Source organism: Pleurodeles waltl, chromosome 5, assembly GCF_031143425.1.
Source record: "Pleurodeles waltl isolate 20211129_DDA chromosome 5, aPleWal1.hap1.20221129, whole genome shotgun sequence".
NCBI classification, from domain to species: domain Eukaryota; kingdom Metazoa; phylum Chordata; class Amphibia; order Caudata; family Salamandridae; genus Pleurodeles; species Pleurodeles waltl.
Window position 1 is genome coordinate 1,812,747,051 of NC_090444.1, and position 22,285 is coordinate 1,812,769,335.

Sequence of the window (22,285 nt, forward strand, 5' to 3'; positions counted from 1 at the left end):
CTAAATAGCCAGAAAAGGAGGTTTGGCTACCTAGGAGAGAGGATAGGCTAGCAACACCTGAAGGAGCCTATCAGAAGGAGTCTCTGACGTCACCTGCTGGCCATGCCACTCAGAGCAGTCCAGTGTGCCAGCAGCACCTCTGTTTCCAAGATGGCAGAGGTCTGGAGCACACTGGAGGAGCTCTGGGCATCTCCCAGGGGAGGTGCAGGTTAGGGGAGTGGTCACTCCCCTTTCCTTTGTCCAGTTTCGCGCCAGAGCAGGGCTGGGGGATCCCTGAACCGGTGTAGACTGGCTTATGCAGAGATGGGCACCATCTGTGCCCATCAAAGCATTTCCAGAGGCTGGGGGAGGCTACTCCTCCCCAGCCCTGACACCTTTTTCCAAAGGGAGAGGGTGTAACACCCTCTCTCTGAGGAAGTCCTTTGTTCTGCCTTCCTGGGCCAAGCCTGGCTGGACCCCAGGAGGGCAGAAACCTGTCTGAGGGGTTGGCAGCAGCAGCAGCTGCAGTGAAACCCCGGGAAAGGCAGTTTGGCAGTACCCGGGTCTGTGCTAGAGACCCGGGGGATCATGGGATTGTCTCACCAATGCCAGGATGGCATTGGGGGGGGCAATTCCATGATCTTAGACATGTTACATGGCCATGTTCGGAGTTACCATTGTGAAGCTATACATAGGTAGTGACCTATGTATAGTGCACACGTGTAATGGTGTCCCCGCACTCACAAAGTCCGGGGAATTTGCCCTGAACAATGTGGGGGCACCTTGGCTAGTGCCAGGGTGCCCACACACTAAGTAACTTAGCACCCAACCTTTACCAGGTAAAGGTTAGACATATAGGTGACTTATAAGTTACTTAAGTGCAGTGGTAAATGGCTGTGAAATAACGTGGACGGTATTTCACTCAGGCTGCAGTGGCAGGCCTGTGTAAGAATTGTCAGAGTCCCTATGGGTGGCAAAAGAATTGCTGCAGCCCATAGAGATCTCCTGGAACCCCAATACCCTGGGTACCTCAGTACCATATACTAGGGAATTATAAGGGTGTTCCAGTATGCCAATGTAAATTGGTAAAATTGGTCACTAGCCTGTTAGTGACAATTTGGAAAGAAATGAGAGAGCATAACCACTGAGGTTCTGATTAGCAGAGCCTCGGTGAGACAGTTAGTCATAACACAGGAAACACATACAGGGCACACTTATGAGCACTGGGGCCCTGGCTGGCAGGGTCCCAGTGACACATACAACTAAAACAACATATATACAGTGAAATATGGGGGTAACATGCCAGGCAAGATGGTACTTTCCTACAGTTCCCCTGAAGGAGACCAAGAAATTAGCCAAAATACAGCGAAAATTTAGTTTTTTTTCAACAACAAACAAATTGGGAAAAAGGGCTGCAGAGGAAGGCTCGTGTTTTTTCCACTGAAAATGGCATCAACAAAGGGTTTGCGGTGGTAAAATTACCATCTTCACAGCTTTCAGGAACAGGCAGACTTGAATTAGACAATCCAATTTTTCATCACAATTTTGACATTTTACTGGGACCTACCCCATTTTTACTATTTTTTTGCGCTTTCAGCCTCCTTCCAGTTTTGACCGAAATGGGTGAGAAACCAATGCTGGATCCCAGAAAGCTAAACATTTCTGAAAAGTAGACAAAATTCTGAATTCAGCAAGGGGTCATTTGTGTAGATCCTACAAGTGTTTCCTACAGAAAATAACAGCGGAAATAAAGGAATATTGAAATTGAGGTGAAAAAAACAGCCATTTTTCTCCACGATTTACTCTGTAACTTTTTCCTGCGATGTCAGATTTTTTAATCCAATATACCGTTACATCTGCTGGACTCTTCTGGTTGTGGGGATATACAGGGCTTGTAGGTTCATCAAGAACCCTAGGTACCCAGAGCCAATAAATGAGCAGCACCTTCCAATGGGTTTTCATTCTGTACCGGGTATACAGCAATTCATTTGCCGAAATATAAAGAGTGAAAAATACGTATCAAGAAAACCTTTGTATTTCCAAAATGGGCACAAGATAAGGTGTTGAGAAGCATCTCTGAATTCCCGGGTGCCCATACTAGCATGTGAATTACAGGGTATTTCTCAAATAGACGTCTTTTTTACACACTGCCTTACATTTGGAAGGAAAAAATGTAGAGAAAGACAAAGGGTAATAACACTTGTTTTGCTACTGTGTTCCCCCAAGTCTCCCGATAAAAATGGTACCTCACTTGTGTGGGTAGGCCTAATGCTGGCGACAGGAAATGCAACATGGACACATCACATTTTTACATTGAAAACTGACGTGTTTTTTGGAAAGTGCCTAGCTGTAGATTTTGGCCTCTAGCTCAGCCGGCACCTAGGGAAACCTACCAAACCTGTGCATTTTTGAAAACTAGACACCTAGGGCAATCCAAGATGGGGTGACTTGTGGGGCTCTCACCAAGTTCTGTTACCCAGAATCCTTTGCAAACGTCAAAATGTGGCCAAACAAAACACTTTTTCCTCACATTTCGGTGACAGAAAGTTTTGGAATGTGAGAGGAGCCACAAATTTCCTTCCACCCAGCGTTCCCCCAAGTCTCCCAATAAAAATGGTACCTCACTTGTGTGGGTAGGCCTAGCGCCCGCAACAGGAAATGCCCCAAAACACAACGTGAACACATCACATTTTCCCATAGAAAACAGAGCTGTTTTTTGCAAAGTGCCTAACTGTGGATTTTGGCCTCTAGCTCAGCTGGCACCTAGGGAAACCTAGCAAACCTGCGCATTTATTAAAACTAGACACTTAGGGGAATCCAAGATGGGGTGACTTGTGGGGCTCTTACCAGGTTCTGTTACCCAGAATCCTTTGCAAACCTCAAAATTTGGTCCAAAAAGCACTTTTTCCTCACATTTCGGTGACAGAAAGTTCTGGAATCTGAGAGGAGCCACAAAGTTCTTTCCACCCGGCGTTCTCCCAAGTCCCCCAATATAAATTGTACCTCACTTGGGTGGGTAGGCCTAGCGCCTGCGACAGGAAATGCCCCAAAACACTATCTGGACACATCAAAATTATCAAATACAAACTACCTGTTTTTGCAGGAGGGGTTGGTTGGGGGGGGGGGCTGAGCTTTGGTCCTGGGCTCAGCAGCCATCTAGGGAAACCTACCAAACCCAGACATTTCTGAAAACTAGACACCCGAGGGAGTCCAGGGAGGTGTGACTTGTGTGGATCCCCCAATGTTTTCTTACCCAGAATCCTCAGCAAACCTCAAATGTAGCTAAAAAATCACATTTTTCCCACAGTTCTGTGTGGCAGCATTGCACCGGGACAAATTTCCTACCACCCAACGTTCCCCCTCAGTCTCCCGGTTAAAATGATACCTCACTTGTGTAGGTGGGCCAAGTGCCTGTGACAGGGAAGAGCCAAAAACATGCTGAAGTTGAGGGGGAACCAAAGCGGGTCCAAAAGGGCAGTTTGAAAAAAAAAACATTTTTAGGCTGACAAGTGCAGCAGAATATTTATCAGTATAGATGAGACAATGTTGGGTGGTAGGAATTTTGTGGATTCCTGCAGATTCCAGAAGGTTCCATACAAAAATATGGGAAAAATGTGTGATTTCCAGCAAAGTTGGAGGTTTGCAGGGCATTGTGGGTAAGAAAATGGTGCGGGGGCATGTGAAGCACACCACCTTGGAATCAACCAGATGTTTAGTTTTCAGATGGGTATAGGTCTTGTGGATTTTTCTACATGACAGTGTCCCAAAGTCAAAAAAGGGCAGCCCTCACCATTCCAAGTGGGATGATATTGAGAGCTACCAAGCTCTCATGGCCCAAATGTAAAACCAAAACCCAAAATAATCAAATGTCCTCTTGCTTGCCATGGGATAAGTTGTTTTAGTGTGCGGGGGAGAGCTGAAAGACTGTTACCCCCTTCAGTTGGGGTGGGGGCTTAACCAGGCCCATACTGGTTGGTAGCCAACACCCCACTATTTTTTTTTTTTTTTTTTTTTATTCCCTGGCATCTAGTAGACTTTCTGTCCCCCCCCCCCATCCCCCCCGGTGTGGATCGGGAGCAATTGCCCCATCTGGCCACTGGTGGGCAGAACAACTTTGGCCCCATTTATTTGGGGGGGGGAGGTGTGGCCATACCCCCACCCTCTTATTTTGAAAAAAATTATCTTCTCTGGTGGGCTTTCTGCCCCCCCTTCCAAAAATAGGCCGATCTGCCCCCAAGGGGGGTAGATATAGCCAACAGTAATGTGCCCCCATGGGGAGCGACCCTTGCCCAAGGGGCTGCCCCCCCAAACAAAACACACACATAAACACACACACCAATCCCTGGTGTCTAGTGGCTTCTGCCCCCTTGGGGGCAGATTGGATTAACAAAAATAGGCCGATCTGCCCCCATGGGGGGCAGAAATGGCCTAAATACAATTTGCCCCCCAGGGGATCGACCCTTGCCTAAGGGGCCACTCCCCATACATAAAAACATAAAGTAAATAAAAAAAAATATATATCCCTGGTGTCTGGGGTTTTCTGCCCCCCACCCCGGGAAAGATCGGCCTAATTATATTAGGCCGATCTGCCTCCAGGGGGGGGCAGAAATGGCCTAAAAATATTTTGCCCCCCCCCCCCCCCTGCTTCCCCTTATGCGTAATTAAAAAAAATCTTGGTGTCTAGTGGGTTCTGTCCCCCCGGGGGCAGATCGGCCTAATTATATTAGACCGATCTGTCCCCAGGGGAGGATGGGGGGGGCAGAAATGGCCTAATAATAATTTGGCCCCAGGGGGAGCGGCGCTTGCCTAAGGGGTCGCTCCCCACATATTAAAAAAAAAATATATATATATATATATATATATATATATATATATATATATATTATCCCTGGTGTCTAGGGGTTTTCGCCCCAATGGGGGAAGAAATGGCCTAAAAATAACTTGGTCCCCCGGGGAGTGACCCTTGCCTAAGGGGTCGTTCCCCAAACATAAAAAAAAAAAAAAAAAAAAAAAAAGAAATGATCCCTGGTGTCTAGGGGTAAAAAATGATTTGGCCCCCTGGGGAGCGGCCCTTGCCCTTATTGAAATATAAAAAATAAAAAAAGGTCTTTCCTTTCCTTTCATGCCTCCCCCGCCCCACCTCCCGGTCGGAAAATAAATGCTTTTGCATTTCCCTTCCGGGCATGCTTCCAGCGCGATCGGAGGTGACCTCTGATGAGGTCAGCGTGCAATTTGTGCGCTGACGTCATCAAACGTCACTGGGGGGTGGGGAGGGGTCGGGGGTGGAAGGGGAAGCTATTCCCCTTCCATCCCCGACTGGGGGGAGGGGGTGTGTGAGAGAGGCACACGGGGAACGCTAGCGCTCCTCCCGTGGGCCGGGTGCAGGACGAGCTGGTTTCGTCCCGGGCACATGGGAACCATGTGCCAGGACGAGACCAGCTCGCCTGAGGCACCCTGGGGGTTAATGAGCATTTATGTCAATGAAGCCTGTCCAGTGTTCACGTATCGGTGTACATTTATTGGTTAAATAAAGTTGGAGATATACTAGTTTCAGCCTATTTTTTTTTCACAAAACCCAAAATAATATGGATATATACAGATAAAATAATCAAAAAATAAATATGGATAAATAAAAAAGGAAATGTCAAAATATAAATACCATAAATCCCAGGAGCCCTAATTATCATACAATAATAAAATACAATGTTATATCCTACTCCTGTGCTTAGTTTTTAATTTTAAAACGTGATACTTGTGACAGTCAGAAATTGGTGAGATGATCCTTTGCTAGAAAAAGATGATGGTGATAAACCTCTGCAAATTTCTAAGATGGACACATCTTGCTCTTTCTCCCCATGACTTCCCCGCTATCTCCAGAACTGCGAGAACTAGAGTCTTACTTTTTGTTTCAGCCATAGGGCCTTTGCCCACTGCAGATTATATCCATACCTGACCTATCATTTCATTTTTAGGTTGCGCACGCAAGCGCTTTGACCTGTTGTTAGTATTGTGGGCTTTTAACCACGCCCACCGCACGCCCATAACTTTCACTCGTTTGTAGGCTTGCCTTTCAAAAATCCTTTGTTATAATTGGAAAATGCTTTACATTTGTCCCTCCTTGCGGAGGTTTTGTTATGTTACATGGATAATTGCATGATTGCCGATATGTTTGACTGAGCGAACTTCTTTTTCCTTTTATGTCTCTTCTTTGCACTCACAGTGGCCATGGCGCTTTAAATCAGCTCGCTTCTGTCAACTAATGTTATACTTTTCATTTTCAGTTTATATGGCTAGAAAAGCCCAGTTAGGAATTTACAACGTCAATAGCTAACTGGAGCAAATGCGAGACCGATTGCATTGCAAATGCTTGTTCCTCTGGTGTCTTAGATTTCCCTGGATCCTTCAAGAATACATTGCTCTCATTTTCAGTCTGTCTCGACTGTCTGCTTATCTAAGGCATGCTTAGAAAAGCTTTAGAATACACATGTCCTGCCAGCTTTATCCAATGCGGGATTTTATTTGTCAAGTAGCAAATATACAATTTAAGCAAAAATGCTTTAAATGATAGGAGAATAGGCCTGATAGGCGAAATGGTCCCCGTCTGAGGCTGTAGAATCTGCTTGAGTAAGTGAGCCCTGAAACATGAAAGAAAGTGAATAGGAAATGAAGTAAATTAAATTCTCTATATGTTATGTATGAACTTGAGTTAGAAATTATGATATTAAGTATTGAAGTAAAGTAGGCAACTAAGTTTTTTTTTTTTAGTTTTTGAGCATGAAAAGTAACTTGGATAATTAAAGCAGGAACATAAATAAGGTTTAACAAGGAGCAGGTTGAAGCTAATCTAAGTTAGTGTGAAAGTAAAAAGAACAAAAGAAAATTACTTAAAGTATAAAAGTAATTACATAACTTATGAAAATGAGTAGTAGATGAATTGAAGTAGGAAAAGAAGACATGTTGACTATGAATCAAGGCATTTCTGTAACAGGGTAGATAATTTAGGTATTACATTAAGGCCCTCATTACAAGGGTCCTGAGAAATGGGATGGTATTATCCCACTCCTGGAGTTGCCACTACCAGGGATACCTGTAACGTTGTGGGTGTGGAAAATGCAGCCTATTACAAGTAGATACTTTACAGTCCACCAAACAATGTGAAATTACCAAAGGTATCTGTAATTCCAGGACCAATTCCCCTGATAATTCTTCATTTTCTCCCACGCTTTCACTTTCACCAGGAGTGAAGTCTACAAGGGAAAGTAAAGTGATCTGTGGTATTCCTGAGGATTTTGTAATTCTAATAGAGTTGGTAACTACTGTTACCAGCCCCATCTGAAGTAAGTGGCAATTCATAATGAGGACCTAAGTGTGGTAGTCATAAGTATTTGTGAGCAAACATTTATTTTATTGAAATTAGAAAAGCACAAAAATTTCTAAAGCAGCTATGATGGTAAAAGCTTAAGTGAAGCAAAGAAAGAACAAATGTGAATTAATTATTTAAGAATAGAATAGAAAAATAGTGCAATGAAAGTAGTATGAAAATTGGAAAATGAAATAGTAATGTAGTTAAATACAAAGAAATAAGAAACAGAGTACATGTTGAATAATAAATATATAGTATGAAAGGAGTACAATCATGTAAAGGCATTTAAAGTCATTATAATTTAACATACTGCCATTATTTCTTTTTCTTTTAAGATCCCAATCAAGGAGGAAACCCGTCTTGTTGGTACTATAGCCCTAATCGAGAGAGAAGCAGCAGTTGTTCCTCGAGGAGCATACATCAAGACCCCACTTGGCCATATCCAAGTGAACCGGAGTTTCCCAGGTAATGAGGGAGCTTACAAAATGTACTGGCGATTAATGTGAATTAGTTCAACATATATCTCACTGCTAGTAGAGATATTTTACTGGACCGAAAATTGACCGCATACTTGTCATAACAAGCCCTTCCTTCTCAGCCCTTTCAGTCTCTTAAAAGCAGGTTGACCCAGCATGGAATACATAGCACCTACAGGCATATGGATATCTTCACCATCAACCTAAACCAACAACCATGAAAGATGAAGGATAGTCTTTCACCTGGCTAATCTATAGTAGTGGTGGAGGGCACAACATCCACACTGAGGCATATGCTACAAACTAGGAGTCTAGGCAGCTTTGGGCATGGTCACTTCTATATCTCAGGTTTAGCGCTGTAAATCACACTTGTAAAAAAAAATTACACTCCTGCCTTAAGTGAACAGTGAAACAAATTTGGCACAGCCATGACTTCCTCGTTCCTCGCTCGCTTCACTGTCTTTGTGCCTGACATTTGTGCTCCTTAATCCAGTTACACTGTCAGCAACAGTAGAACCTGTTATTTTAGTGGCCAGCTCTCTAGAGGGGTTACTGCCCTGCCCCCCTCAATGCCCACTGAAGGTTTTCAAATCTGGAGAAGCTTGTTTCGACAAGCCCTTGTCACGTTTTTGCTGGGCGCCCATTCAGGTTTGTATTGATTGACTATAATCTTGATCTGTTGATTTTAGTATCCAGATGTCATGGACTCGGCTTCCACACTCTCCAAAATGGTATGCAACCTAGTGGTGCTGCTGTACAACTCACAGTTTCTAGGGGCCACAATAATTTCCCACACCTGCCCACACATGTTTCTCCCAACTGCAAATTCTCAAAAAGATCCTTTGAGTCATTGATTCCACTTGAGGTACTACTGTGACAAATGCTCTCATCCAGCCAAGATTGTAGTATGCTAATCCATATAACTGGCAACCCCTGAAAATCTTCATTGCCTGCAATTTGTGTAAAACGTTGAGGCTCATATTGCAACAGGGATAAAAAGAGCATATATTACTCTTGTGCTTAGATTCCTTCACCGGTTACCTATCCACTCCAGAGTTATTTTCAAAGCCTAGACTATTGTCCAAAAAGCATTCCTGAAAAACCTGCCTTTTTCGCCTCCATAGTCGCCTCCAAAAGTCCTACTCTCCTTAAGGTCTGCTGTTTCATATTAAAAACTCTTAGAGCAAGAACGCTCTCCATTGGAGGCCAGGCCTTTTCAATAATGCAGCTAAAAAACGGAATTGTTTACTTCTGAACCTTTTTGCCTCGCCATATGTGTCAAATCAAATCAGGATTTATAGAGCGCAACTACTTACCCATAAGGGTCTCAAGGCGCTGAGGGGGTTTGCCCTCTGTGCTTCAGTTGAAGAGCCAGGTTTTAAGGTCCTTCCTGAATTGAGGTAACGATGGTGACTGCCTGAAGTGCAGGGGCAAGATGTTCCAGCTCTTTGCTGTGATAGGCGAAAAATCTTCCTCCAGCCGAGGTCTTCCATATGCGGGTTATGGTGGCTAGTGCCTGTTGAGTGGAGCAGAGAGGTCTGGTGGGGGAGTAGGAGTTGAGGCTAAGGTAGGTGGGTCCTAGGTCGTGGAGGGCCTTGTATGAGTGGACGATGAGTTTGAAGTTGATTATTTTCTCGACTGGAAGCCAGTGGAGTTCTCTTATGTGATTGGTGATGTGTTTGCAGTGGGGAACGTCCAAGATGAGTCTGGCGGAGGTGTTTTGGATGTGCTGTAATTACTTCAGGTTCTTTTTGGTGGTGCCGGCATAGAGGGCATTGCCATAGTCGATTCTGCTGGTAATCAGGGAATGGGTTACGGTTCTGCAGCAGTCCTTTGGGATCCCTTTGTAGATCTTCCAGACAAGTCGGACTATGTGAAAACAGGAGGGTGCGACTGAGTTGACTTGGCGGGTCATAGTGAGCGATGTTTCCAGGATGGAACGAGGTTGCATATGTGGTTTGTTGGGGTGGTGGTGGGGGTGCTGATGGTGGCGGGCCACCAAGAGTCGTCCCGGGCTGATGTGGAGGGTCCCAGGATGAGGCTCTTAGTCTTGTCAGAGTTAGCTTGAGGCAGCTGTCCTTCAACCAGGTAGTGACGGTTTCATTCCCGTTGTGGAAATTCTTCTTGGAAGTTGTGGGGTTTTCGGTCAGTGACATGATCAGCTGGTGTCATCGGCATAGGAGACTATGTTCAGCCCGTGGTTCCTGATGATGGATGCGAGCGGGACCATGTAGATGCTGAAGAGAATGGGGCTCAGGGGGGAGCCCTGTGGAACTCCGCAGCTGTTCTCCATAGGTTCTGACAGGTTAGGCGTGAGTCTGACTCTCTGTATTCTGCCAGACAGGAAAGAGCGTATCCATTGTAGGGCCCTTCCGTGGATGCCAACTGCGTGGAGTCTGGAGCAGAGGGTGTGGAGGAGAAACTGTGTCAAAGGTGGCCGATAGGTCCAGTAGGATGAGGGCTTTTGTATGGCCGTGGTCGAGGAGCGAGCAGATATCATCTGTGGCGGCGAGGAGGGCGGACTTCATGATGTGGTTGTTCCTGAAACCTGATTGGAAGAGGTACAGGATGTTGTTATCCTCGATGTGCTTACAGAGCTGTGTGTTGATGGCCTTTTTGTTGACCTTGGCTGGGAAAGGCAGTAGAGAGGTGGGGTGGTAGTTGTTGTGGTCCAGGGAGGTCGGCAGGGGGTTGATTTAGAACCGGGCAGATCTCAGCATGTTTCCAGTCCTCGGGGAAGGTAGCTGTACCTATGGAACAGGTGAGGGTGTGGTGGAGCTTTGGTGCGATGGAGGTGTTGAAAATGTGGTGAGGACAGGGGTCGGTAGGGGCTCCGGAGTGGATGCTGCTCATGATGGAGCTGGTCTCGGCCATGGTGAGGGTGGTCCAGCGGTGCAGGATCTGTGACGGTTCGGAGGGTGAGAGCTGGGGGGTTGTTGGAGGGCTCGGAGGGTCTTGGGGTCCAAAGCTGTCATATATGTCTTAGATTTTTTGGTGGAAGAAGTTGGCTAATCTGTCGCAGAAGTCTTGAGATGGAGGGATGTTTGCCATTTCCGATTGGGGTTTGCTAAACTCTTTGTGCGCCTGGAGTGCTGGAGTGTGGGGGAGAACCAGCTGGCCTTCTTGAGGTGGTATTTAGCTGAGGTCTTTCGGAGAGGTGCTAGGGTGTTGGTGCATTCGGAGATCACTAGTGGAAGTTCAATGCTGAGATGTTGGCGTCTGGTATGAGGGGTGGAAGAGACTTGCTGAGGGTGTTGGTGAGCTCTTCCTCCATGATCTGGTTCAATTTTTTGCTTGGGGCTCGGAGTGTGCAGAGGTGGATGGTCGGTGTGGTGAAATGAAATGCAGTGGTGGTCAGTCCAGTGAAGTGTGGAGGTGATGTCGATGGTGATGTTGTTGCTGGTGGAAAAGATGGCGTCGAGAGTGTGCCCAGCGATGTGTGTTGGTGAGGTGACCAGCTGCTTTAGCCCTATTGTGGCATGGTTTCTGAGCAGGGAAGTGGTGTTGATGTCGTCGTAGTTGACGATGTGGTAGTTGAGGTCGCTGAGGAGGAAGTAGATAGTGGTGGTGAGTGCTTGGGGAGAAATGATGTTGACAATGGAGATGCTGAAGGCTGGGTGGGGGCTGGGTGGCCTTTAGATGAAGGTGCCGCAGAAGGTAGACTTAGGTGTGGCGCAGATCTGGAAATGGAGGTGCTCCATGAGGGGGGAGTGTTTTTCCATGTTGGTTGTCAGGCGGAGGGTGGATTTGGGTACGATAGCAAGACCACCACCTGGGCGAGAAGGGTGCAGTGGCAGTGGAGGCAGGAGAACGGTTCATGGTTTTTCTCTGGGTGATGTGAAATGGCAGGTGGTGGAACGTCCTGTGTTCAGCACGTGGTGGGTTTCCACATTGTAGCGATGGAAGGTCAGAGGACCAGGGTTTGTGCCACTGGGCGTGGATGGGTGCAGACGGGCTTGCCTTTAAGAAGGGGAAGGAGGTCGGAGGGTCCAGGCAGCTGGGAGGCGGGAGGGCGGAAAGCGCTTTGCAGAGAGGGGCCGGGCCACATGGGCAGCAGCCGCAGGGAAACAGAGGAGAGTGAAAGGGTGAAAGGAGAAATAGACGAGAAAGAAAATTGATAGAAAAAAAGAAAAATAAAGATGACAGAAAATAAGCAAAAGTAAAGGTGACAGCAAGATACTTACACACAGATGGCTACTAGGCCACCAGTGATGAGGCACAGGCTAGAGCTTGCAGGTGGAGTTGGGCCTCGAAGTGAGAGTTAGTCAGGCTCTCAGTTTGAACGCAGCCGAAGCAGCAGCAACTGGTTTAGCTGCGAAGAGGAGAGCAAGCAGACGCTGACCAGGAGGTCAGTGGAGCCGCACTCTCAGTGTGCAGTGGCCGCCATTAAAAAGTGGAGTGAGGCGAGAGGGTCCGGTCAGCTGGGAGGTGGGAGGGTGGTAAAGCACTTCATAGGGAGGGAGGGAGTATGGGGCTGCAGTGGCAGCAGCAGCAGGGAAATGGAGCGCGGGGAGAGTGAAAGGCTGAAAGGAGAGAGAAAGAGACAAGAAAGAAAAAGAAAAATTATAGATAAAAGAAAAATAAACAGGACAGAAAATAAGCAAAAGTAAAGGTGACAGCAAGCTGCTTACACACAGAAGGCCAGTAGGCCACCAGGGATGGGGTGCAGGCGGGAACTGCAGGTGGAGGTGAGCCTCAAACTGAGTCAGGCCGGCTCGAACACAGCAGAGGCAGCAGGTGGAGTTGTGCAAAAGAGAGCGAGCAGACACGGACCAGGCGGTCAGAGTAGTGATGTATTTGGAGGTCAGAGGAGTGTTGCATTTTATGCGGTTACTGAAGTCATAGCCTTATAAATTCTCAGTATACCTTCCTGCAGGTTTTTTGTTGTTATGTGTTCCCTTAGTGCCAAGAAGCTATTCTTTTGTGTGCTTTATGAATAAATGAACATAGGATAACATGGGCAGGTTCCCTTTGCATTGCATGCACACTTTGTTATTGCACTCATTCAAATAGAGGCTTGGTCTGCTGTTCCAATAGGGATATATCCTGAGGAAGGATTTATCTCCTGGTTGCACCTACTGCATTTAGATAGTATATGCCCTGGTTGCTGGTGTACTAGGGAACATACCTACATTGGTAGGCGGCTACATTTATGTGGTTATAATTTACTGGGCCATTCTACATCGATGATGTAGAATGCAAATCTTCATGTAAAGGTCATTGTACTGGCGGGTGGCGTAGTTTGGATTGCACAGTTACCGGACGCTGTAACGAATATGCTTGGCATATAACACAAAATGAAAATGGTTATGTAAGCACAAGCCCTGCAACTTTAACTAACATTAACACAATGTTAATACAATGACCCCTGACTACTATTCTGAACGCTTCCTATTCAGCTATCACGCTAGATGCTGTGCCCTGGTTCTGCGTGAAGTAGTCTCTCATGGCTTCCCTACGGTTTCCTGGAATGCCTCAGCCTCAAAAGTCCGCCATTGCAAGATTCAGTTTTCTAGGAGTTATCTGGGTTATAGTCCAGATTTATTGACACTAAAAATACCAACCTACCAAAATATTGAGGTAAAGATATTGACTACCAAAATATCATGAACTCTACGCATATAATTTAGATAACAAAAATATGGATACAAAAATAGCACTGTTTCCACTCCAAACTAATCTGTACTGCGCAAAGTGCTCAACTCTGAGGGCAGCATGGATTAAAGTAAAAAAATACCAAAATAAAGTTAATTCAAAATAAAATTTCAAAAGTAATATATATATATTAATAATTGTAAAATGTAATATCTGACATGCATTTATAAAACCACAATATTCTGGTTTTAATTTCAAATTTAGAAAAGGTAAATAAAATAAAAAATGTTATTTTTTTCAAAATAGATTTATTTAAATCTGAACTTTATTTCATAGATACAAAGTTTTTAGAAATATCAAAAATATTTTTTTAATTTTTTAAACAAAAAATCAAAAATATTTGCCATACAATATATGTATTTATTTGAAAACACTACCTGCTCAAACCCCTTAAAATCTCCAACAACCAGAACATAAACAACATAAACAATATATTTTTCATTAGTAATTAGAAAAATGTAAATATAAAATTACAAATGTAATTAACTTCGGAAAATTTTAAAAAAATGTTTTTAAAAGACTCCTCTCCCAAGACACTTATAAAACCCAACACCCTGAAACATAAATTATATTAAATGTAAACTATATATATTTTAAACCTAATTAAAATTATAAAAAATAATTAAATATTTATAGTATATACAAAGCATTTAAAACATTAATTTGAAGCACTACCCACTCCAATCCCCTCCAAAACCCAACGACTCCAAAACATTATAGTTACAAATTTCATTAAACATATAAACCTACAAAAAAATAAGATACCTTAAAAGGAAACCATGAAATTACATTTAGGAAACAAAACAAATCAAATCAATTCATCATTATTAACAACAAAAATCTTCAAATCATATTAAAAACCACAATATTAAATTAATAGATATTTAAAAAATGTATTCTATTGCCTTATCACCTATATTCAAAAAGTCATTTTAATAGTACCCACAATATTGTGACTTCGGTATTAAATACCATTGACATCCTGTCAATGATTTTAAGGATATACCCTTCTTATATTTAGGTTGGTAAAACTACGTACCCAATACAGACAACCTATCTACATTCACCAACCAATAATACATTGTATTGTTAAGAGATAAGACTATGATAATGGCAGCAAGCAAACAACTTTTATCATGTATATACAAATATGTAGAGAATATAAATACAAGTATAAATAGAAATATAATATATAATTCAGGATGAATAGTAGTGATCTTGTGGCGATGACAGGGAGCAAAATGTTGTCATGACCATTTCATCATTTATAGCTTAATTTCTCAACATTTATCACCTTTTTATAAACTTGTATTCCAATTGTGAGCTATTTTATTATTTTCTTAAATAGGTACACTAGTGTGATCATCTCATTTTGTTTTGCTATATGAGGTAATCAACAGAACATGCCCCTGATTTAATTCTACACTCACGCTTTTTTGTTTCTACCACTGTATTTGCTTATGCTTCTTTATGCCCTTCTATTACTCTGTTGACTCGCTCCTCCTTGGAGGTGTGTTGTTACCACATTTTTACATGTATATTATACCCTTCCCCCTTTTAGACCACAATGGTTGAAGCTTTGCAAAATCACTGTGTGCTAAATTAATCATCTACGTTGGCCATAAGATGTTAGCAGAGCATAACATAAACGGTTTTTCTCTGAAGGAAATAAGGAATTCATATGTTAATAAAGCTAACAAAAGTTTGTATTTGCAACATTTCACAACCAAACACTTGGCTTCATCAGGATTAAGGGAGACCCTTTAAAGGTGAGCATGAGCCTTTCTACTGCAAAACCCACATCCAGATTACAAGTTGTCAGGTCATTTCACATCCTCTTGTGTTTCTCTGCACAAATTCCATTAGATATGGGCTAGAGGAATTTGAGCAGATGAAACCGGTTAGAATAAGGGAAATGTGTGGAATTTGGATGCAGAAATACTAATTATGCACATTATTACTCACTCTGACTTCAAAAACCTAGAACAAGATTTTAAAATCACCTGGGAGTGAAATGTCAAGTGGTAGTAATGGCGTCAGTAATTGATTTATGCTAGGACAAGTCTACCACCTGACAATTCAGTTTTTTTGGAATGATAGTGTAAGTGTTTTAAATACTAAGGGGGTCATTACAACCCCAGCGGGAGGCGATAATGTGGCGGTAGTACCGCCAACAGGCTGGCGGTACTTGCTGCCACATTATGACCGTGGCAGAGTTGCGACGGTAATACTGCTGATACTGCCAGGCTGCCCTTGGGATTACGAATCCCCATCTGCCAGCCTTTCTGGGGCGGTAAACACCGCCATGGAAAGGCTGGCGGTATGGGAGATTCAGGAGGTCCTTGGGGGCCCCTGCAGTGCCCATGCACAGGCCCATCGCACATTCCACTGCCTGAATTACGGGCAGTGGAATGCGCGACGGGTGCCGCTGCACCTGACGCACCTCAACATTGCCGCCGGCTCCATTACAAGCCGGCTTCAATGTTGTGGTGACATTTCCGCTGGGGCCAGCGGCGGAAACGCAGTGTCCGTCCGCTGGCCCAGCAGAAATGTCATAATGTGGTGCCAAACATACCACCAGCACTGGCGGTATGTTAGCACCCGTGGCATCGGCGGTCTTGGAAAAAGACCGCCTATGTCATAATGAGGGCCTAAATGTCCAGCACCCAGCAGTTTTTAGTGGAACTGTATATAAACCAAGTTCACTGTTGCTTGCACCCTTTAAACCCACCTCCTGATCCTCCATGTCTAGACACTCAAGCAGATGAAGTAAGCAATGTGATTTAACAAAGTAGTGTGGCAATGGAAATAGTGAAACCTATGGAGGAAATACTAACTGTGGAGTAGAATCACCAGTTAAATTTTCTTCCTCCTAGAGCTATACATAAGACGAAATTTAGTCAGAAGACATAACACTTTCTCTCTAATTCAGATCAATTTACATTAACACCTAATTTAAAATAGAGTCAGCCATTCATGTCCTGTGTGCTGGGTCACAGATTGCATCAGTGTCCGCTCCGCAGAACCAGCGGGAGTTCCGTTCAAAGTGTTTTAGGTGGGGAATCTGCAAAGTGATCATGTGCAGAAAGGTATAGGATTGCTGTTGGGATGAATAGGTGAGCACTGGCTACACTTAAAACAGCAGCAATATACCTGCAGAGAGAAGCCATGTTGCAAAATTCCAGTCTTTATTCATAATTTATTTTTATTAATTATAGTAAATATATTTATCAAAGGCGTTGTCTCATTCTAAAATATGACCATTTGGAATACTCACTTTTCTTCTACTCTGAGGTGTTTCTAGAGGCTTGCATGTTGTAGTCTTTTGATGGGATATTTAGCTAAGTGGAAGGACACTTATGTTACCAGCAACAGAACTGCCCTTCCATCCAACTAAAACAATCGTTTGTAAATCAGGCATATCTATTTCCACATTTGCTAGGGTAGGAAGGTCAACATTGACTGGCATTTCCTGTGCTTGTTAATTTTAGTGTCCTGCTTGGGCCACTGGGTTTCAAGGCTTCATTTTAGTGATGCCTCTTCTTACTACTGTTCTGTAATTTGTTTCTTTGATAATGACCTTGACCCTCCCATACTTCTAGGTCTAACTGTATCTGAAGCAAAGAAGCTAAGCTCCTACTTCCACTTCACTGATGCGTTAGAGCCCAAGAAGAGATCCCTGCTGGAGAAAGCAGACCTTGAGCCATCCATTGACTTCCTAGAATCGCTGGAACATGATGTTCCAAAAGGTGAGAGAACCTACTCCCTTCACATGTAGCGGGTCCAAAAATGAGTATTTTTGTGGTGAGACGTTAATGTTTATATATAACTTTATAGGAAACAAATCATAGCAGCAATGATAAGCAACCTTAAAATAACATAATTTGTTAAATGTTTCCATGTGCAACTACATCCTCTTATAATCAGTTGACATCCAGTCAGTGTTCACACCATATTCTTCTGGCTGTAGTTGTGTTTTGTTTTGAGGGTTTTGAAAGGAAATCATATCCTCTGCTAAATGTAATCATTATCATGGTTTGTTCATGGCACAGAGCTCACTATTCAACAAGGAACGGGATACTTATTAAGAGCCCTATTTTGAGTTTGCGGACGTGAAAGCCCGGCCTACAAACTCTTGACAGGGTGGCCGCCGCCTACGCCGCAACCTCCCCGCCAGAGTTATTAAGAGTTTCCCACTAGGTCAGCTGGAGGTTCCTCCCACTGGCCTAGCGGGAAACAGGGTACAGCATTGTCTCTGGCTCGTAATCGAACTGGCGGCAATGCTGTAACCTGCTGGGTGCACCAGCACCCTCGCAATGGTCACTGTCTACAAAGCAGATAGTGAACATTGCGATGGTGCTGGCCAGGGGGCCCGTGCACTGCCCATGCCAAGTGCATGGATAGTGTAGCTCCCCCATCCCTCCCCTCGCCCCCACCTCCTGCCCCCCTGCACCCGTTCTCCGTCAGCCTTTTCGTGCTGGTGCTACCGCTATGAAACGGCTGGCGGAGAACAAGGTCGTAATCCCCAGGCCAGCGCTGCCCTAGCAGATTAGGACCTCCACCACTCTCCAGACCACCAGGATCTGTGATCCTGGCGGAGCTGGCGATTCCCTGGCGGCCCGACCGCCAGGGTTGTAATGTGGCGGTCTAAAGATCGACACACTCGTAATGTGGCCCTTTGTGAGGGAAACGCCGTGGAGGAGGTAAACTACTATATCCCTTTGTTCAGGCCTCATATTTTTGTCAGAATGCCATTTGTTCATTAATTACATGTGACAAACTTTGTCTTGAGATGTCCATCCCATATTTATGTTCTTGGCCAAGTAAGGCTTATATGGCATTCTGCCAAAGCTACAGTACCGACAGACCCGGGGTGAGGAGACCGCCATTGAGGTGGCGGTCTCCCCACTGGCCCTATTACGACATTCCTGACAGGCAAGAACCAAGGTGGGAAAGGTGCGGCATGGGTGCTCAGCACTCTTGAAATGCACACTGTCTGCACAGCAAGAGTGCTGGGCACGGGCCCCCTGTCGCCCCCTGCATTTGTTCTCCATCAGCCTTTTCATGGCTGTGGTACCGCCATGAAAAGGCTGGCAGAGATCAAGGTTGTAATCAGCAGGGCGGTGCTGTCTTCAGTGGCCATGAAGAAAACAAAGGGAGAATTCACAAAGATAAATGTAGAGGTTTCTGTGCACATAGATTTACGTTTATGTATGGACGTAAATCTCCTCCTAATTGCATTTCACCAATAAAGGGCAGGAATTTCCACCAAGTAGTAGGTTTGCATGTCCCCAACTCCCTTACACAAGGACACATACTCAGACTATGACCGCAAAATTACTATTAATAACTTTACTAAATTTTAATTGTATTTCTGACAAATTTAGTTCTAAATAACATAAGCTGAAACCGCCACCTATGCAATGTAGAACTACTAATTGAGAAGAATAGGGAAACAGGCACTACCTCAGGAAATCACACACACCTGACAATTGTCCCAAGTGGAAGTATATAAATATATGTTTATATATAAATACTCCTCACCTCCTAGTGTTATTTGTTAGAGGGTGGCTTGCTTGGAATACATCTGAGTCTGTTTGGGCTGTAATCCGACTGCCATAGATGTGGGTTTAACTTTAGTGAATTACACTCTAGAAGGTCTGTTTCAATACATACTACTACACACGGTGGTGCTGGAAAGGTTTTTAGAGTGGAGGTGGTGCCATTAATGTTATATCACTGAAGTCTTGCGGACTGCGAAAAATCCAAGCATCATAAGAAAAGACAAATTTAGCAAACGTGCCACGCCCAATCAGCAAAAGAAGGGTAGGGGTGTGGAATGTAGCTGGTGGTGCATTATGAGCACTGCTGTGTTAGCAGTCTCATTTACAGCACATTTTCTGTTGAAATGGCCACGAACTTTGTATAGACATATAGTTTTACTGGTAACACTATATAGCACAAAAACGGTATTGTGTGGAAATCGGGTTTCAGTGAATATTTATCATTTGCACATCCCCAAGTAGAGTGTCTTGATTTGTTTTGATATTACTAAAACCATTTCTTCCATCACACTTCAGAAAAGTGCTTTATTTGTGCTTTCCTAATTGCTGATGTAATTTGAACTTTGTGTATAGATAATTTCCCAATGTTGAAATGTTGCTGTGTGCTAGAAAAACTGACATGCTACAACCTTTCCTTTCCTCTACCCCACCAGGATTTTCAACAAGGTGACTTTTACAACAATCCTTTCACTTTGCAGTCAGAGAAATAAAAGTATACCCTAGTTTCCGAATAGCAGAGTTGTAATCAGCACGGCAGCACTAATTTCAGTGCCGCCATGGCTGAGTACAACTCCAAGCGCTGTCCAGCGGGGACGGCGGTCCCCTGGTGGGTCCATCTGCCAGGGTTGTAGTGTGGCCGTCGGACCGACAGGAGTGCAGTGGTCCGACCGACACCGTGAGTTTGACGGTCCTTTGACTGCCACACTCGTAATGTGCCCCATATTCTGATATTTGCCTTTTGTCTGAACAGCAAATGAGACAAGATAAACACAACATTTAAAGGCATCTGTAATGTTCATTCACCCTCTGAACTCCAGCATCATATTTAAGGAGAACTACCAGTGAAAAATAGTTTCTGCCGAGAATCTTATACAACATTTCATCCTTTTTATTGCATCAAATATTTTTGTTTTCATGTCCTGTGAAATATTTTTCATAACTTGAAACTAATAAAACAAGTTGCCTAAGTTTCCTTCCCTCACTAAAGATATAATATTTTTTAAGGATTGGAGCGGAAACCAAAATATTTATTTTTCTTACGGTCCAATCTTTAAAATTCTCTCAGCATAGTCATAAAAGAGCCAATACACAGTTTTTAAGTTGTTATATTAAATGCATCATTTCTTTTTACTGATAAATGATTAACCCATGGTATTTTCTATTGTAATCATTTAGTAATGCAATCATATATGCCAAAAACTTTTAGTATTGTTATTTTTCTCCTTTTTAAGTTACTATATTCTAGAATGCTCTGTTAATTTATGGTGTCTCAGTCATAGTTGCATGGTGGGCCATTCATATATTCCAAAAATGTTACTGTTGTTTCTGCTTTTCAGCTGCTCTCGTTTGTTGTTGAACGGTTTGGCTCGTACATTTCCTAAGAGCTTTCTGATATGTTATAAAGTAGTTAGGAGTGTTTTTGTCATTTACTAACCAGTCTCTGTATCCACTATTCCTGTTATTGGCCATAAAGTTGTGAAGGTCAACACATTTGTGATTAAACAGAGACCCATCACCAGTAGAGACCCCCATGTCCACAGTGAGACCTGGTCGTGTTGCCAAGTAGGGCCTGTCTTTCCCATACTTGAAGCATTTTTTGTAGCAGTGCATTTTGTTAAGACCCTTTAGAATACAGAGTTAGGACCTGATTATGAGTCTGTCGGTCCTAGGACCGCCAGACCCGTGCTGGTGGTCAGACCACTGCGGTAGTCCAACCACCACATTATAAGGTTGGCAGGCAGACCCGCCAACCTACCGCCTTCCCTGCCAGGATCCTAAATCCCGACGGGCTGACTGTGTGCAGGTTGTAACCAGCCGGGGTGGCTCTGAACTCAGCGCGGCCCTGCTGATTACAACCTTGTTCTCCCCCAGCCGCCATGAAAAGGCTGGTAAAGAACCGGTGCAGGGGGCTACACGGGGCTCCTGCAGTGCCCATACCCATGGCATGGGCGGTGCAGGGAACCCTCTGCCCTGCAGACAGTGCACATTTCAAGGGTGCTGGTGCCCCTTGCGAGGGGCAGCTTTGCCGCAGGCTCCGTTATGAGCCGGCGGCAATGCTGCTGCACCTTTCCCACTGGGCTGCCCCCCACCTTGGTTTCCGCTGCTCATCCCAGTGGGAAAGTTGTAATGGTGCCGACGGGGAGGTGACAAGCACCGCGGTGACCTCCCCGTCGGGAATTTGGCGGACGGATGTTTCCGTGATAATGCCAAACCCACTGTATGGTAACCATTGTATTGCATAAATTATTATCTATTGTGACCACCAAAGCTTGAATTAGATAACTCGTATTTGTTTAACTAACTGAAATATCATGTATTGTCTTTATGTAGAAGGGAGACATGAGTGTTTCAGCAATGAACTACATGTTTCGGGACAAAATAAATGCTGCAAGCGTTTCATTTAGTCACTAGCGGGTTCTGTTGGCCTTTCAATAAATTACCTTTTCCGTCTTCAAATTATTCTTCAGTCTTCAGGCCTTTTTTCTTTTTCTTAACCAGGCAATAGCTTAGGGTCTGGGTCTTTATTGATTGTTTTAAAAGGTTAGCAAATTCTTCTTCTAGTGCTTTTTTTGACACGCTAAATGTTCACATTCTACTTTCTTTTCATATCCTGTTGCTTAGCTCTTTGTCAATTCATACTATTATTTGTTCTACTAATATCTACACAGTAAGGTTTTTGTATTATCACTGACAAAAAGTGCTTGATCACTTCAAATAAATAAAGAAATGACCGCCTAATTAAAGTTGTGAATAAGCAGTGTATGAGGTTTGTAGATGGATATAATGTGCTTTAGAGCCTGAACTTATACAGGTCTTCTGCCTTGTTCATGCGCAAGACAGCTACAAATACATGGTGCTTGATGATGCAGGTTTATCTGAAGTCATAAGGCCACCATTCCTGGTAGGGTCCAAACAATGCACATGCTTCCACTCCTTTAGCTGCTGTAAAACAGATGAACGTGGGCGCACTTGCTCTTAAACCATCTTCACTTTTGAACCCTCAGTATGTGAGTGGGCCTTGCAACCCC

At 44.0% G+C, this 22,285-nt stretch overlaps 1 protein-coding gene across 1 annotated transcript in view; it reads left to right on the forward strand.

The window, feature by feature from the left end:
* Positions 1-22,285, forward strand: part of RSPH9 (radial spoke head component 9) — a 134,116-nt gene that overhangs the window by 21,056 nt on the left and 90,775 nt on the right. Inside the window, exons 3-4 of the mRNA XM_069236302.1 lie at positions 7,678-7,807; positions 17,076-17,222. Coding sequence (XP_069092403.1) covers positions 7,678-7,807; positions 17,076-17,222 — 277 coding nt within the window. The remainder of the gene's footprint in view (positions 1-7,677; positions 7,808-17,075; positions 17,223-22,285) is intronic.